The 18,771-nt window shown below is 42.4% G+C and overlaps 1 protein-coding gene across 1 annotated transcript in view; it reads right to left on the reverse strand.

Moving 5' to 3' along the window:
• The window catches only part of CFAP46 (cilia and flagella associated protein 46), a 418,285-nt gene that overhangs the window by 256,443 nt on the left and 143,071 nt on the right, over positions 1-18,771 (reverse strand). The window contains exon 21 of the mRNA XM_030202994.1: positions 961-1,107. Within this exon, the coding sequence (XP_030058854.1) occupies positions 961-1,107 (147 nt within the window). The remainder of the gene's footprint in view (positions 1-960; positions 1,108-18,771) is intronic.

The raw sequence follows: 18,771 nt of genomic DNA on the forward strand, positions 1-18,771 counted from the left end.
TTTACCAAAAAATAACACAAGGCAGGATATAGGACAAAAATACCGAGTATAGAAACTTCTAAAAAATGTCAACTAATATGACAAAAGAGTATGTGACAGAAGTTTTCTAGAAGAATCTAGAATTACAGGTGTTCACTTTTAGTCTAAGCAGAAAGCGTCAAAATAACAAAGGTCTCAAAGGAAAATCTAAGATTAAAAAAATTAATGCCCAGGACCAATAACCTCATCTACACTTCAAAGCCCCCAAAAAATCAATGCTAAGGACAAGTGGTTTTCACCTTTATTGCATATTTACTATTTTGCTTAAACTGACTTGCAAAGCGGTTTATAGATCTCCTCTACACTTCAAAGTTCAAATTATTCAGTGACCATTTTACTGTTTTACAATGTTTTCTTCAAATTGAATAGACAAAGGCCCAAAAGGTATGATGTGATACTACATCCTCTTTTTCTTCTAGAGGTGCTATATTTATTAGACTGAGATTAATGGACTTTTCCCATATCAAACAATCCAGATTAAGAATATTAAAAAAAAACACAGTCCCATATACATACTCCACAACTTCACAACTTCACTCTGAAGAAAGGCACAGTAAGATGGCTGAAACATCAATTGGGTCAATTTGACCCCTTCGATTTTCCTAGGTTTGACTGCTTTAGCCTTCAAATTACAGTAGTTAGTTCTTTGAAAATTATATACCATGTAAAACACCGATAAGTATGAAAAATCATAGATGCGAGAAATAATTTGCTCATAAACAATCTAAATCTTTCTAGGGGTCAAAATAACCCATGTGATAGTTCTAGTGTTAATTAATATACTTCCATTAAAAGTCTGTTGTTATTCTATAACTGTCATACAACTTTGATTTCTCTACAGGACAGAAATACATATTTCATAGACCTAAGTTTTCAAAATGATCTCTAACAGTGAAAATAAGAGTAAAAAGAGAATTATACCTCATCGTCAATCAGAAGTTTATGTCCTATCTGCTGTTGACATAACTGCTTTGCTTTTACCCAGGTAGCAATTATTTGTTGCTGGACAGCAATGGGAACCACTTCTGATATTTTTCCATTTATCAAGTCCAATGCATATTCACAAACCTGTAGTTCAAAAAACAAATGGTTTGTAAAGCTGAAGAAAAAGAAGAATCTAGAATCAATCTCGCTCTGTAATCAACCATCTTAAGTTTTCCGACGTCAATTAAAAACTTTATTTCAAATTTTTTTTCTTAATTACATACAGTACCTAATACATTTTGAATATTGGAAGCTTTAAAAAGATTTGGATTGTAAACAACATATACATTAAAATAATTTTTTTATAAAATTTACAAATATATGGATTGATGAGGAATTATGGTGACAACTTGCTGGTTAAATTGGCTACGTAAGATATACTTTTTGATGATCTGATTTACAAAAATTAATTAGTAAGGGATTGTGTTTTTGTTATTTGTTGTTTAATACATGCAATATGCCCCTATACTTTCCAGCACATATACACACACTGTTAAACATGTCTCAAAGCAGATGTATATACATGACCAAAGCAGTCACTTCGGACTCAGTCCCACTCCAACACTGTGGTATCCAATACATGGCTGGCGTGGGTGCTCAAGCTCCGCTAACCGAAGAGTTTCCCTGCTGGAGCCCTCTCAGTTCTGTTTGAGCAGCAGGGAGTTGGAAGGGTGCACTAGTGGCTGATGCCGGCACTTCTACACATGTTCAGTTCATGTATTTGAATAATAAGGTATTGGCATACTGGGACAGACCGAAGGTCCACGAAGCCCAGCATACTGTTTCTAACAGTGGCCAATTCAGGCCACAAGTACCTGGCAAGACCCCAAAACAGCACAATCAGGGCCGGTCTTAGCAATTGCGGGGCCCCGTGCAGACCAGTTCAGTGGGGCCCTCCCTGGCGCCTAGACAAACCCCTTGCCCAATTCCACTCCATCCCCCCGATGACAAGAAAATTTTAAAACATTTTTTAATTTAAGATCTATGGTCATACAAGCAAAACACAGACAGAGCCTCATGAAATAAGGGATCACAGATCAGTCATAGAGATATGAAGGTAAAAACTGTAAACCTCAGGTATGACGTGCATATACAGCAATACTAGAGAACAGAAACTGAAATGCAAGATATCAGAGATAGTAATTTCCGAAAGCTGACATGTTCCAATTAACACATTCAACATAAAATACTTTTTTTCTACCTTTGTAGTTTCAGCATTTTATTTTTCCATTCTATTTGGTCCAAGTGTCTTATCTGCTTTGCTGTTCATTTGTATTGCCAGGTCTCCTGTACATTTGACACTTCTCTCTCCATGCCACAATCCAGCTTATTTTCGAAAGAGATCGCCGGCCATGTTCCGACACAAATCGGGAGATGGCCAGTCATCTCCTGAAGCCGGTCAAATTGGTATAATCGAAAGCCGATTTTGGCCGGCTCCAACTGCTTTCTGTCGCCGGGATGGCCAAAGTTCCCGTGGGCGTGTCAGAAGGGTAGCGAAGGCGGGACAGGGGAGGGGCGTGCCGGGGCATGCTTAAGAAATGGGCGCCCTTGGCCGATAATGGAAAAAAGAAGGGTGTCCCTGGCGAGAATTTGGTCCACTTTATTTGGTCCCTTTTTTTTCAGGTCCAAGCCCCAAAACAGTGCCCAAACTGAGCAGATGACCACTGGAGGGAATCGGGGATCACCTCCCCTGACTCCCTCAGTGGTCACTAACCCCCTCCCACCCTCAAAAAAACAACTTTAAAAACTTTTTTTTGCCAGCCTCTATGCCAGCCTCAAATGTCATACTCAGGTCCACTGCAGCAGTATATAGGTCCCTGGAGCAGTTTTAGTGGGTGCAGTGGACTTCACGCAGGTGGACCCAGGCTCATCCCCCCCTACCTGTTCCACTTGTGGTGGAAAATGGGAGCCCTTCAAAACCCACCCGAAACCCACTGTACCCACATGTAGGTGCCCCCCCCCCCTTCATCCCTTAGGGCTATTGTAGTGGTGTATAGTTGTGGGGAGTGGGTTTTTGGGGGGGGGGGATTTGGGGGCTCAGCACCCAAGGTAAGGGAGCTATGCACCTGGGAGCTATTTGGGTGCCCAGTTGGTGTCCTGGCATATTAGGGAGACCAGTGCACTACAAATGCTGGCTCCTCCCACGACTAAATGCCTAGTATTTGGCTGAATTTGAGATCGCCGGCCTCGGTTTCCATTATCGGCGAAAAATGAGGCCGGCCATCTCAAACCCGGCCATCTCTGACATTTGGCCGGCCCCAACCGTATTATCAAAATGAAAGATGGACGCCCATCTTGTTCGAAAATACGGTTGGCCCTGCCCCTTCGTGGCGCCGTCCTTGGAGATGGGCGCCCTTAGAGACGGGTATCCGTGTTCGAAAATGCCCCTCCACCTGTCCTGTCCAGGATCTCTCCTCTGTGTCCCTGTTCCTATTCTTACGTCAGTGGAAACCAGCAAAAGGAGTAGTGTAAGCAGCAGGGCTCTTCCACAAAATGACTGAAGGCCTGACACAGCACTTGTGTTTCGGCATAAAGCCTGCATCAGGGGTCTGTACACAGAATCACTGATGAATATTGGGTGTCAGGATAACAGTCTTCAAACAGACGCGATCCAAGCAATATAACATGCAGTGATTCAATTATTGCTGCCTGTGCTGGCTCTGCAGGCTTTCGTCGGCCGGGTCCTGCCCTTGCTTTCATCATTTCCTTTCTGGAGGGACCCGGCTGATGGAAGCCTGCGGAGCCAGCACAGGCAGCAATAATTGAATTACTGGTGTCACCGGGGACGCATGTAAGGTACACCAGGGAGGGATGAAGTTCAGCGATGGGCGGTCAAATGCCGGCACGCCGCGGATGAGGAGATATGGGATAGGTGAAAAAAATATATAATTTTAAAAAATATCTCCGGTGGGGGGGGGGGGGGGGGGGGGGTCTATGGAGTGACGTGACTTACCGTGCCGTGGAAGGGCACCATCTATGTTAGCTCTGGGCCCATCCAAAATATTGGGTCTAGCTATGCCACTGGTTTCATTTTAATTTCAGTCTACATATTTGTATTTCAAGTTTGTGGTCAGTTATTCTGTATTAATTGTGTTCACTGTGCGTGACTGAGGCTAGGTATTTTATTAGAATGAATTTTCTATGTAGTGATCTGAAGAAATTTGGCTTGTTTAGTTTTCCCAATAGATGTATTGATGTTTATGTTGGGTTACACATTTCTGATTCTGGTGTCATCTCACTTTGTATGGTGAGTTTTACAGGGCAAAAAATAATGCTGCCTATAAGGGTTGGAAAAAAAGGGTGCTGCCTATGTCAGGTGCCAGGGAAGAAAAAGAGAAAGGGATGATGGTTTGGAGGGATGTACTAGCTGTGAAGAGGTGAAACAGATAGAAGGATGGGCTAGCCGTATATCTGTGTGTGGGGGTGGGGGTGAAGGATAGAAAGGGGCATGCTGGCTGTAGGTGTGTGAGTGTATGGGGCAGAAAGATATGGTAGTGTGTATGGGGCATTGGGGGCATAGGAGGGAGGGATGGGCTGGCTGTTATGTGGGGGAAAGGGTTCAAAAGAGGTAGTAGTGGCAATTGTGTGAGAGGGGGCTAAGAGACAAACCGGCTGGTTGGCTGTATTCATTGGAGGGAAAAGGTAGGGACTGGTGGCTGCAGTGGCGTAGCTAGGGTAGTTGACACCCGGGGCCGGTCATTTTTTAACACCCCCCCCCCCAAATCCAGTACTAGGCATAACGAGAATACAAAACACTCAGGACCTATAGAGCAATTCTACCATACCATAAGCAGTAATTTGTACGAGTCACACAAGGAAAAGGAAAGCATCTTAAACACTACAGTGAGCACTAGAACATCAATTCACCTATTGTAAAACGAAACCAGACAGAATAGTACAGATCGTCGATCCTGCACAGTCAATGCCAACTGAAAGCCACGTCTTTTTCACAAACACAGAAACACCCTAATTCACTATAGAATAAGTAATGATAAACTTTCTACTTAGACAAAAATTAAACTGAACCCCCAAGGTGCCAGATTCTGCTTACAATGCAACACCACAGAAACAGAAAATGTCCTATAGTACTGTGCAAAATATAAAGACAACAGATGTAAATTTGAACCAACCACCACTTTACAAATTAACAAATAGAAATAAAACAAAAATAGAAAATAAAATAATACTATTTTATTGGACTAGTACATTTAGCTTTCAGAGGCCAAAACACCTTTCCTCAGGTCAATACAGTATAGTGCTTACAGTATCCTATCCTGACCTGAGGAAGGGGGTTTTGTTCTCTGAAAGTTAGCCAAAATATATTAAAATTAGTCCAATAAAAAGATTACCTTGTTTACATGTTCTATTATAAACATTTATTAACACAGCTACAATACTACTTTATCCTAAAGCAAAAAAATAAAAATATATATTTTATTTACAGTTTGTTGTCTCTGGTTTCTGCTTTCCACTGTCTTCCTTCCATCCAGCATCTGTCTTTGTTCTCTCTCTGCCATCCAGTGTCTGCCCTCTCTGCTGTCCCCTCCATCCAATGTCCGCCCTCTCTCCCTGCTCCTTCCATCCTCATCTGCCCTCTATCTCTGCCCCTTCCATCCGCCATCTGCCCCTGTCTGCCCTCTCTCTCTCCCCCTTCCATTCACTGTCTGCCCTTTCTCTCTGCCCCTTCAATCCACCATTTGCCCTCCCTCTCCCATCTATCCAGGGTCTGCCCTCCCTCTCACTCCCCCTTCCATCCAGGATCTGTCCCCTCTCTCTGCCCCTTTTTTTCAGCCCCCAGTTCCAGTCCCACTATCCCACCAGTCCTGAGCTCCAGCCCCCAGCCACTTCTCCCTGTCCCCTTTTCAGCCCCCCAGTTTCAACCCCAGCCCTTTTCTCTCACTAGTCCCGAGCTTCAGCCCCCAACCACTTCTCCCTGTCCCCTTTTCAGCCCCCAGCTTCAACCCCAGCCCTTTTCTCTCACCAGTCCTGAGCTTCAGCCCCATCCACTTCTCCCTGTCTCCTTTTCAGCCCCCAGTCCCCACGGTTTCAGCCCCCTTATCCCACCTACCCTCCTTTTCAGCCCTCTTCATCCACATACCTTGCATTAGGGCCCCCCTTTTCAGCCCCAGACCCATTCTCCCACCTGACCCAGGCATGCCCCATTTCCCCAGCTGCTCCAGGCATGGCCTCTTCTCAGACCCCAGTTCCAGCCCCCTTCTCCCATCTGAGAATCCCCTCGCCTCCCCACCCCAGTCACCTTCTCCCATCTGAGAGCCCCCACCCCATCCCCTTCTCCCATCTGGGAACCCCCCATCTAGGCTCCCCTTCTCCCATCTGGGCTCCCCACCCCATCCCCTTCTCCCATCTGGGCTTCCCATCTGGGCACCCCACCCATCCCCTTCTCCCATCTGGGCTCCCCTTCTCCCATCTGGGCACCCCACCCATCACCTTCTCCCATCTGGGCTTCCCTTCTCCCATCTGGGCACCCCACCCATCCCCTTCTCCCATCTGGGCTTCCCTTCTCCCATCTGGGCACCCCACCCATCCCCTTCTCCCATCTGGGCTTCCCTTCTCCATCTGGGTTCCCCACCCATCCCCTTCTCCCATCTGGGCACCCCTTCTCCTATCTGGGCTCCCCACCCAACCCCTTCTCCCATCTGGGCACCCCACCCATCCCCTTCTCCCATCTGGGCTCCCCTTCTCCCATATGGGCACCCCACCCATCCCCTTCTCCCATCTGGGCTCCCCTTCTCCCATCTGGGTAACCCACCCATCCCCTTCTCCCATCTGGGCACCCCATCCATCCCCTTCTCCCATCTGGGCTCCCCACCCATCCCCTTCTCCCTTCTGGGCTCCCCACCCATCCCCTTCTCCCATCTGGGCACCTCATCCATCCCCTTCTCCCATCTGGGCTTCCCTTCTCCCATCTGGGCACCCCACCTATCCCCTTCTCCCATCTGGGCTTCCCTTCTTCCATCTGGGCACCCCACCCATCCCCTTCTCCCATCTGGGCACCCTATCAATCCCCTTCTCCCTTCTGGGCTCCCCACCCATCCCCTTCTCCCATCTGGGCACCCCACCCATCCCCTTCTCCCATCTGGGCACCCTGCACCCAACCCGACCCGCCTACCAGCTTCTCCTGCTCCCACCCTGCCTTTAAAAAAGAATTTGTGAGCGGAGTTGCAGGCAGGCAGCGCCTCGCGTCTGCCCTGCTTGTAAAAGAAGAAGCAAATCCATTCTCGTCATCGAGCCTTCCTTCACTGAGTCCCGCCCTGCCCTTATGGAAATAGGAAGTTACCTCAGAGGAGGGCGGGACTCAGTGAAGGAAGGCTCGATGACACGATGAGGAGAATGGATTTACTTCTTCTTTTACAAGCAGGGCAGACGCGAGGCGCTGCCTGCCTGCAACTCCGCGTTACAATTTTTTTTTTAAAGGAAAGGGGAACAGCGGGAGCGGAGCACCCCCCACCCGCTGACACCCGGGGCGGACCGCCCCCACCGCCCCGCCCCCGCTACGCCACTGGGTGGCTGTATTTGTGTGTGTGGGGGGGGGGGGCAGAGAGAGACATTTTGGGTGTAAGTGTGTGATTGGGACAGAAAGAGGTGGCAGTGTGCATTTGGGAAAGAGGCAGACAGGCCATGTACACTAGGGAGGGGCAGAGAGAGGGGCAGACTAGCTATATGTGTGTGGAAAGTACAGAGAAGGGCATGAGCCTGCTTTTAGTGGGAAAGTGCGGGATACAAATATAATAAATAAATAAATATAATAAATAAATAAATAAATTTTATTTATTTATGAAATTTATATCACATATTTGTTGGATTATTTGTAGTAAATAATTAGCAGATTTTAGTACACACAGCTTCGGCTTTAGAAATGTTAATTTCTTTCTTCATCTCTCTCTCATTCACCCCTGAATAATTCACTGCTGAGTCACTTTAAAGTTGAAGTAACAAAACATCTGTTTACTCACAGTTTGTAGTTTGATTATAATCAGACAGGCTTATATATACATATTACTATACATTTGTCTTATCAGCTCCTTCCATGTGCTTAGATGGTAATGGATGCTCACACCACCATAGATCCTCTCAGGTTAGGAGAGATCATGAGCTCCATGTGCTCCATGTGCTGCATGTGCTGCATCTAAACCCCCACAGGAAGTTGCATAGCAGTGTGACCTCTCTAAGTAATTCACATCAGAGGTCACAGAGTAATCACAGAGAAATAATAGGTGACAGGCAATGCATGCAAAATACAATTACATTCCAACAAACCCCTTCTCATGCATAACTGTCATGCAATTATTTATTCATACAAAGTCCAAGCTTTATACGCAGATTCACAAAATGTTCTCTGGGTAACGGTTTGGTCATGATGTCAGCTGTCATCTCACTGGTGTGACAATAGTGTAGACTGATGACCCCTTCTTTCGCCAACTCTCGCACGTTGTGGTATTTCGTTGCGATGTGCTTGGTGCGTGACTGAACCTTGTCATTCTGTGACAGTCGGATGCAGCTCTGATTATCTTCCATTATCTGGATTGGTCTCTTTTCTGCTATTCCAAAATCCAGCATAAGTTTTTCAATCCACATCAGTTCTCTGCACGCTTCCGATACGGCCACGTATTCAGCTTCTGTAGAAGACAGACTCACAATACTTTGTTTATGACTGGCCCATGAAATTTGTACATTTCCATACATAAACACATATCCACTTGTGGATTTATAATCAGAATGATCCCCTGCCCAATCTGAATCACAGTAACATATTAGTTTTGGATTACTATTGGCTGAAATCTTTAATTTACAATCAATGGTACCCTTTAAATACCTTACCATCCTTTTAACTGCAGTCCAATCTGATTTGGTAGGTGAGCTGACCTTTCTGCTCAAAATTCCTACTGCATTTGCTATATCAGCCCTGTATGTGGTAGCTAGATATAAAAGCTTACCTATGGCTGATCTATATTGGATGTTATCTGGTAAAGGTTCTCTTACTGTTTCATCCTTCAGAAAATCAGTGATCATGGGAGTGCTTACAACTTGGGCATCTTGCATACCTAAACTTTCAATAAGCTCATTTATTTTCTGCTTCTGGCTTAGAAGATAAGAACCATCATTTTGTTTCTCAATTTCTATACCAAGATAGTATGACACATTACCAAGTTCTTTTATCTCAACATTGTGGTTTAAACACTTTACAATGTCCTTGTACTCTTGCTCACTTTTGCTTGCAATGAGCAGATCATCAACAAAAGCTAAAATGTATGCATATTGTCCATTTGTGCACCTAGTGTACAAGCATTTATCTGCTTCACCTTGCTTAAATCCTAAATTTGTCAATATTTCATGCAATTTTTCATTCCAACATTTTGCACTTTGCTTTAATCCATAAAGACCTTTGTTTAATTTACACACTAGCTGTCTTTGTTTTGTATTTATGAAACCTGTTGGCTGTTCCATGTACAAGTCTTCAGTTATATCTCCGTGAAGAAACGCTGTTTTCACATCAATGTGGTTGACTTGCATGCCTTTTGAAACTGCAATGCTCAGAAGTGTTCTGATTGTCGTGTGTTTCACTACAGGTGCAAACACTTCATCAAAATCTTCTCCATATTTTTGAAGATATCCCTTTGCCACTAATCTGGCTTTATACCTTTCCACTTTTCCTTGTGCATTCCTTTTTAACTTGAATACCCATTTGCATCCTATAGCTTTCTTGCCAGGAGGTAATTTTGTAAGAATCCAAGTATTATTTTTATCCAATGCATCAATTTCTTCTTGTGCAGCTTTATGCCATTCAGCAGCTTCTTCTGCTGGCATTTTCTCAATCTCATCCCATGTTAAGGGCTCTTGAGCTTCTGCTGACTTTGTTAGGTAAGACAGTCTTGGGGGTGGAACACCTTTGTTTTCCCTGGATGAGCGTCTGACAACAGGTTGGTCTGACCTTTCCGCATCCTCTAAATCTGAGAGTTCTTCTCCAATTGATTCCCCTTCTCCAACTGTACTGTCTTCTTCAATGATCCTTTCTGTGTCTGCTTCCTCTGCCTGTTCCTCGTTAGATACAGGTGAGTTGCTTTCAGACATCTGCCTTGGTATGGCATTTATATACACTGGCATGTCTATTATGGTTCTAGTTTCATATTCTGGATGATAAGGCTCATCTGGGATAATCCAGCCTTTATCAACCCTCTTGTTTTCATCAAAATATGTAACATGTCTTATGCCAACAATGCCAGTTTTCAGATTCAAAATTCTATATCCTTTGTGTCCTGGAGCATAGCCAACTAAAATGCCCCTTTCTGTTGTGGAATCCAGCTTATGCCTTCTTTGCTTTGGTACATGAGCATATGCTGTACTTCCAAATGTTCTTATGTGTGACAGGTTTGGCTTCCTACCATGCCATGTCTCATGTGGTGTGCGCTCAGCGCCTTTAGTTGGCATTCTGTTTTGTAGGTACACTGCTGTGAGAATGGCTTCCCCCCATAGTCTTTTAGGGAGATTGCTATCTGACAGCATACATCTGGTCATTTCCACAAGTGACCTAAATTTTCTCTCTGCAACAGAATTTTGCTCTGGTGTATAAGCTACTGTTGTGATATGTTGAATGCCTTCTTGTTCTAGAAATGTGCGCATGCTTTGTGAAGTGAACTCACCACCATTGTCGGTCTGAAGAACCTTTGGTTTTCTTTCAAATTTGTTGCTCACCATGGCTACGTATTTCTTCAGCATGTCTGTGACTTGACTTTTCTCTTTCAGCAAATAGGCCACACAATATCTAGAGAAATCATCCAAGAATATTAGCACAAATCTGTTATTTCCCAATGATGGGATATTAAACGGTCCACATAAGTCACTGTGTATTAAGTCCAGTACTTTATTACTCCTATTTCCTGTGTATGCAGGAAATGAGGGTCTCATACCTTTTTGAGTAACACAGTCTATGCATTTCTCCATTTTACTAGTATCTGCACTTATCTGAATGCCGGTGGCTAGTTGCTTACTGTAAAGATCCTGGATCACCTTAGAATCACGATGTCCCAGGCGGCGGTGCCAGATTTCCAGACTACATTTACCATCATTCTTCCTTACTTGCGCCATATGTGAGGCTTCACCTGAAATGTTCAGCTTATAAACATCATTATGCATAAAAGCTTCAGCATACACTTCATCATTTTTAGAGATTGTGCACTTACTGTTTTCAAAATGAATCACAAAACCCTTCTTATCTAATGTAGATACACTAAGCATATTGCAAACTGCTTGGGGAATATACAAGACATCACTTACAGGAATTTCTTTAACTTCATTAGACACTTTGCATTTTAAGAATCCAATACCTTTTGCTTGGATCTTAGCAGTCCCTGCGTTTGCAGTTTTAAGGATACCTTCCTCTGGACACATTTCCTGAAAGAAATCTTTACAATTGGTTAAATGGCATGTGCTCCCCGAATCCAAAATCCAAGTACTTTCATTTGAATTATTATTTACCATAGTCAAAGATTTTTCTGCCATTAGAAAGCCCTTGTGTTTATCTTTGTCCTTCATACATTTCCTGGTTTGAAAATTCTTTAGTTCCATTGGCTTAGGTGAGCTAGAGGGAGTGTTTTGTGTTTCCTTACACCATTTAGATACATGTCCCTCCTTTCCACATGAGTAGCAAATCAGCTTGCCCTTGGGTGGAGTTTTTCCATAGCTCCGCCTTCCTCTGTTCTTTGCCAAGAAATTTGTTTCATTTCTCTCTGACTGACTTTGAGAACACATCTCCTCAGAATCATTTATTATGCATTCCTGCCTTAGTTTTGATGTTGCCTGTTCAAAAGATTGCCCTTCAATGGCCTCATTTACAGACCTAAAAACATCAAACTTCTTTGATAGTGAGGTAAAAAGAAATGCTCTTTTCAATGCATCACACATGGGAATTCCAGAAAGTTCTAGCTTTTGAAATGAAGACATAAGATGCATAATGTGATCATTACATTTACTTTTATCCCTTAATTTGGTTTCATTCAACTCTGCCAGCCAAATTGGTTGCTGCTTTGCATATGTAGTTGCATACATAGTTCTCAGTTTATATAAAATGTCCTTTGGTGTATCTTTTCCCTCCACTAATATGGCTTGTTTCTCTGAGAGAGCTTCCAAAAGCATGCACTTCACATAATAGTTTGCATTGTCCCATTCAGCCATATTTTCAGCTGTTCTGTCTTGGTCTAAGCATATATCTAATCTTTTTGCTCGAAGGAGACATATGAATCTTAGTTCCCACTGCTGATAATTAAACTCAGTTAATTTAGGCACCTTGAGAGAATAGAAAAATGGTGAATTTCTTCCCTCAGCCATTTTCTTAGCCTTCTGTCTGCTGTGTGGGGGGAGAGAGAGACAGACTGAATCTTTCCTTTAAAACTTAAGAGAAAAATGTGGCCTTTTTTTCTGCCTGGTAATATTTCTCTTCTTTTTCAATTCCTGGACCCTGGGCCCATAACCCTTTTGTTGGATTATTTGTAGTAAATAATTAGCAGATTTTAGTACACACAGCTTCGGCTTTAGAAATGTTAATTTCTTTCTTCATCTCTCTCTCATTCACCCCTGAATAATTCACTGCTGAGTCACTTTAAAGTTGAAGTAACAAAACATCTGTTTACTCACAGTTTGTAGTTTGATTATAATCAGACAGGCTTATATATACATATTACTATACATTTGTCTTATCAGCTCCTTCCATGTGCTTAGATGGTAATGGATGCTCACACCACCATAGATCCTCTCAGGTTAGGAGAGATCATGAGCTCCATGTGCTCCATGTGCTGCATGTGCTGCATGTGCTGCATCTAAACCCCCACAGGAAGTTGCATAGCAGTGTGACCTCTCTAAGTAATTCACATCAGAGGTCACAGAGTAATCACAGAGAAATAATAGGTGACAGGCAATGCATGCAAAATACAATTACATTCCAACAATATTTTCCCAACAACTTGAGTTCAATGTGGCTAACAATACAGTTCATCAAGGCTGAAAGTACAAATTGCAAAGAGAATGCAAGTCTACTACAATAAAAATAAAAGAAACAGTGCAAGAATCAAACCAAAAGTCAGAAGAGTAAAGGACAAGCCAAGTTGTCTAGACAGGAAGTTCAGAACCACTCAGAAAACTGCTAAAGAGAAAGGTCATTTAACATTTTATGATATATCATGTAATCATTCTGACCTCAAACAGGTTTTGGCAAGGAATTCCAGCACTTTGTGCTCTGATAAGCAAATCCTGCCACAAGAACTGATTTGTAAACAATTTTCTTACAGCTTGGATAGTGTAGTTGCAAATAGTCTCTAGACCCAAATACAGCATTAAAGGGTGGAAGGTTAATGAGAGGCTGCATGTAGTCAGGGGTCATACCATATAATAGTTGGACACATATTAACAATACACACACACCAATATTCAGCCTGCGGTGGTCAACGTTTTTTTAAACGCTGATCACCATCAGGCATGTCTGGGCATCAACACCAACACTGAATATCGGGAGTCACTGCATGGAAGTGTTAATGTGGGCAGAGTATGGGCATGTCATGGGCATTTTGCCTAGTAATGCATACAAGTCACAGAATAATACAAGTTGTGTGTGTAGCATGGCACACTTAGTTGAGTAAGTGGCCGCACCTATATTTTGGTATGCCAATGCCACCTTATGTCTGTATTCTATAACAGCATAGGTGCATCTGAGCACCATTATAGGACCTGCACTGTGCACAGCTTTTTGTGATATTGATTTATGGTGCCAATCTATAGAACTGGTGCCATAGGTTATTGTAATGCTCTCTATGCTAGTGTATCCCTCCATGCTCTGCTGGTCTATCATTCTATGCTCTCAAACAGCTTCAACTTTTTCAATGTACAGTTGTTTAAACTTCTCTAAAAAGTCTGCCGCTTTAACTATATTTCTCCCCTGCTGATCTCAGAGCATTGGTTGCCTGTTCCTGCCCATATTAAGTTCAAGCTCCTCATCATTGTCTACAAAGGCCTTGTGCCCAGTGTCCACGATTATATAATCTTCTGATTCCCTATATAGCTTCACATTCACTTTGTTCTTCTCAGCAAGCCCTTCTCTGTTTACCATTGCCTTCAAGTCTCATGCTTGACATTTTCCATGAGTCTACTTTCAGCTATATTGGGCCCAATCTCTGGAATTCCCTACTTCTTTCCTTCACACTTGAACCCACATTACCCCAGTTCAAAAAATCTATCAAAACCTAACTCTTTCAACAAACTTACAGTTCCGATCTTTCCACCCACTCTGTTTTTTCTCTCCAGTGCTCATAACCCCACAACCTGCTTTCCTCCCCCTCTTCTATGTTTTTCTCTTCTCTTATTTTAGTTTGTTTTTGTCAACCGCACTATTACTTTGCGACTGGTGGTATACCAAATATTATCAAATAAATAAATGAATATTCTTGTTAAAATGGTTCTCTGGCAATAAAAGCTAGATTAAAAAGCTGAGAACTTTTGGGAGTTACCTATGAATGACAGTTTCAGAATATAACTACTTAGTTTAATATGTGGTCCCTCTTCACAAAAGTGGTGATAGGGAAGACGCTGGAAACTACAGGCCGGTAAGCCTCACTTCACTTATTGGAAAAGTAATGGAAGCGATGCTGAAGGAAAGGATAGTGAATTTCCTGGAAGCCAATAAGTTGCAAGATCCGAGACAACATGGTTTTACCAAAGGGAAATCGTGCCAAACAAATCTCATTGAATTCTTTGACTGGGTGATCAGAGAACTGAATCAGGAACGTGCTATAGATGTTATCTACTTAGATTTCAGCAAAGCTGTTGACACGGTTCCCCACAGGAGGCTCTTGAATAAACTTGACAGGCTGAAGATAGGACCCGATGTGGTGAACTGGATTAGGAACTGGTTGACGGACAGACGCCAGAGGGTGGTGGTTAATGGAATTTGCTCGGATGCGGGAAAGGTGAGTAGTGGAGTGCCTCAGGGATCGGTGCTGGGGCCTATTCTGTTCAATATATTTGTGAGTGACATTGCCGAAGGGTTAAAAGGTAAAGTTTGCCTTTTTGCGGATGACACCAAGATTTGTAACAGAGTGGACACCTCGGAGGGAGTGGAAAGTGTAAAAAAAAGATCTGCAGAAGCTAGAAGAATGGTCTAATGTTTGGCGATTAAAATTCAATGCAAAGAAATGCAAAGTGATGCACTTAGGGAGTAGTAATCCATGGGAGACATATGTGTTAGGCGGTGAGAGTCTGATATGTACAAATGGGGAGAGGGATCTTGGTGTGATAGTATCTGAGAATCTGGAGGCGACAAAGCAGTGTGACAAGGTGGTGGTCATAGCCAAAAGGTTGCTAGGCTGTATAGAAAGAGGTGTGACCAGCAGAAGAAAGGAGTTGTTGATGCCCCTGTACAAGTCGTTGGTGAGGCCCCACTTGGAGTATTGTGTTCAGTTTTGGAGGCCGTATCTTCCTAAGGATGTAAAAAAAATTGAAGCAATGCATAGAAAAGCTACAAAAATGGTATGGGATTTGAATTACAAAACGTATGAGGAGAGACTTGCTGACTTGAACATGTATACCCTGGAGGAAAGGAGAAACAGGGGTGATATGATACAGATGTTCAAATATTTGAAAGGTATTAATCCACAAATGAACCTGTTCCAGAGACGGGAAGGTGGTAGAACTAGAGGACATGAAATGAGGTTGAAGGGGGGCAGACTCAAGAAAAATGTCAGGAAGTATTTTTTCACAGAGAGAGTGGTGGATACTTGGAATGCCCTCCCACGGGAGGTGGTGGAGATGAAAACGGTAACGGAATTCAAAAATGCGTGGGATAAACATAAAGGAATCCTGTTCAGAAGGAATGGATCCTCAGAAGCTTAGCGGAGATTGGGTGGCAGCACCGCTGGTTGGGAGGCGGGTCTAGTGGTTGGGAGGCGGGGCTAGTACTGGGCAGACTTCTAAGGTCTGTGCCCTGAAAATGGTAGATACAAATTAAGGTCAGGTATACATATAAAGAAGCGCATGTGAGTTTATCTTGTTGGGCAGACTGGATGGACCGTACAGGTCTTTTCCTGCCGTCATGTACTATGTTACTATGTAATAAAAATAAACCCCAAAAAACAAATAGATAAACACAATAGCATTTTGTAAAAATCCTCTCTGACAGAGACTGTTTAATGTAATGATGACAACTTTACAGTAAAAATTAGATAGAATGGGCTCTGCCCATTCATTTATGCTGATATTACGAGGAATCTCCCATTTAGCAATAATATTCAAGATGTCATACCAGATACAAAATGGGGGCTTGATGTTTTAGAAACATGGGCCACAACATTTAAACTAAAACTCAACAGACAAAAGACTACATTTTTTGGTTTTGAGTAGTTCTTTCAATACAAAACTCTGAACAAAACTATTGAAATTAACCGCATATCATATACCTTGGAATCTAGTCTAGGAATCCTTGGGATGATCTTGGATGACTGTTTAACTTTTGAGCTCCAAATATAGGTGATTACCACAAGGATCTTTGTATTAATATGGAAAGGCAAATTTTTACTTTGAAATCAGATTAATAGTTTAAACTTTGGTTTTGGCTCAAATAGATTACAATAATATTATATATGTAGGGTGCAAAGAGTCAGTTTTGGGGAGACTCCAGACGCTGCATAACACAGCAGCACGGTTGATATGCAGGGCCTCTAAATTCGAGAGGGTTACTCCCCTGCTTTCAAGTTTAAATTGGTTACTAGTTATGCTATAAATAATCTTAAGTAGAGAGGTGTGGTAGCCGGGTTAGTCCACTCTTAAAGGTTATCAATAGAAATCAAACAAAATAAAACATGGAAAAGAAAATAAGATGATACCTTTTTTATTGGACATAACAATATATTTCTTGATTAGCTTTCGAAGGTTGCCCTTCTTCGTCAGATCGGAAATCTTTAAATTATGTTCTTTAATCTTTCTCGTTTTCCAGGGACCTGCTCCTGGTTACATGCATAATTTGATTATAGTAACATAGTAAAATGATGGCAGATAAAGACCTGTACGGTCCATCCAGTCTGCCCAACAAGATACTATATATGTATACCCGAGTTTGATTTGTCCTTGCCTTTCTCAGGGCACAGACCGTAGAAGTCTGCTTAGCACTGTTCTTGTACTAAGTTCGGAAGCTAACGTCGAAGTCTCTTAAAATTTACACTACAGCCCATCTCTATCTATTCAGTCACGATCAGGGCATAAACCGTAGAAGTCTGCCCAACTCCCATTTTGTTTCCCAATTACTGGCGTCGCCACCCAATGAATTACCAGCGTCGCCACCCAATCTATTAATCTATGATTAATCTATCCACTAGAAATTCCAACTTAGACTGAAGAGAGTACGTATCCCTGCATTATGCCAACCCCAGAAAGGTCATTTATAAGACAATATTTTCATCTTTATTGTCTTATCAAGAAGCCAAATGGTGGAATCTATTACCAATAGGAATCAGATGTCAAACCAATTATGGAACATTTTGCAAGCTTTTTTTATTCCGTAAATGTTATTTCTAAGTAAGATAAGTTAGCATTGGCATTTTGTAAATTCCCGGGAATGCCTGTCTCTTTAATGTGAGCCACACTGAACTCTAGAGGCTAGTGTGGGGTATAAATGCCTATGTTATATAACGTAATATAATTACTAGTCTCAACATATGCTAGAGTTTGTTTCCTTTCCTTGCTTTACTTCCAAGGAGAATGATTGTGGGATATGTGAAAAGCTATTGCATAAACAGACCAAAGGCCTCTTTTACTAAGCCTCGCTAGCGATTCCTGGCATGGTAAATGAGAGGAAGCCCATTCAATTCCTGTAGAGCAAGCTCAAGAAATAGAGGTGAGACACAGGCCCAGGTGCAGGACTAGGCTGTGGTTTATGTTTCCTGTGACACAAGAGTCACAACCTTTAAGCTGAAAAAGCAAGTGCTGCTGAAAAGGCATTTTTACAGAGCCAGTTTGAACAGGTTATGAAGAGACCCCTAGCAAAGGAAGCACGTATAGGAAATGCACATAAGGAAATCAAGTAAAAATTTTAGTATATAAGTAAGTGCTTAGAACCAGGAAAACGAGCATTGCGTGTCTGGATTCCTAGATTAGTGAGTAGTAAATGCAGTGCTCCCTGAAGAACCTTCACATATTTGCTTCTTGAGCCTTTATTAATTCCTTCTTCATTTCTGTAACATTTGAAACCACTGAATAAATCTTGCTTGATTTGATTAATTATATTTTTGTAGATCCCATTTATTTCAGGTTTACGAGCCTAGGGTCTCAGAAGGCTTTGTCTGCCTTAGACCCTCAACATTCCTCTGGGTTTCCTCTCATTTGCCACGCAGGAAACACTAGCACAGCTTAGTAAAAAAAAAAAAAAAGCCCCAAATTTGTTCCTTTGATTTTCTAGAACCCATATTTTGCCTGAACTGACGGCAGCTGTTTGGCTAACATAAAGCTACAAATTTTGAACATTAACAAAGTGCTACCTCCTTTGCAAATATGTAGGGAGCTATATGAATAGTACAGACCCTTTCCCCTGTGTGAACAATTTCTAACACTCAAGTTCTGAACTCTAAGTTGTTTATTCTTTAATATTAATGTTATCTTTTATGAAAAATGTAAAGAAACCTCCAATAGTATTCATGTCCTGTGTTTCAAGATAAGTCTGTGGCAGGTCTATACATAAAAAAGTAGGGATGTGCGAAA

This window comes from Microcaecilia unicolor, chromosome 5 (assembly GCF_901765095.1).
Source record: "Microcaecilia unicolor chromosome 5, aMicUni1.1, whole genome shotgun sequence".
NCBI classification, from domain to species: Eukaryota; Metazoa; Chordata; class Amphibia; order Gymnophiona; family Siphonopidae; genus Microcaecilia; species Microcaecilia unicolor.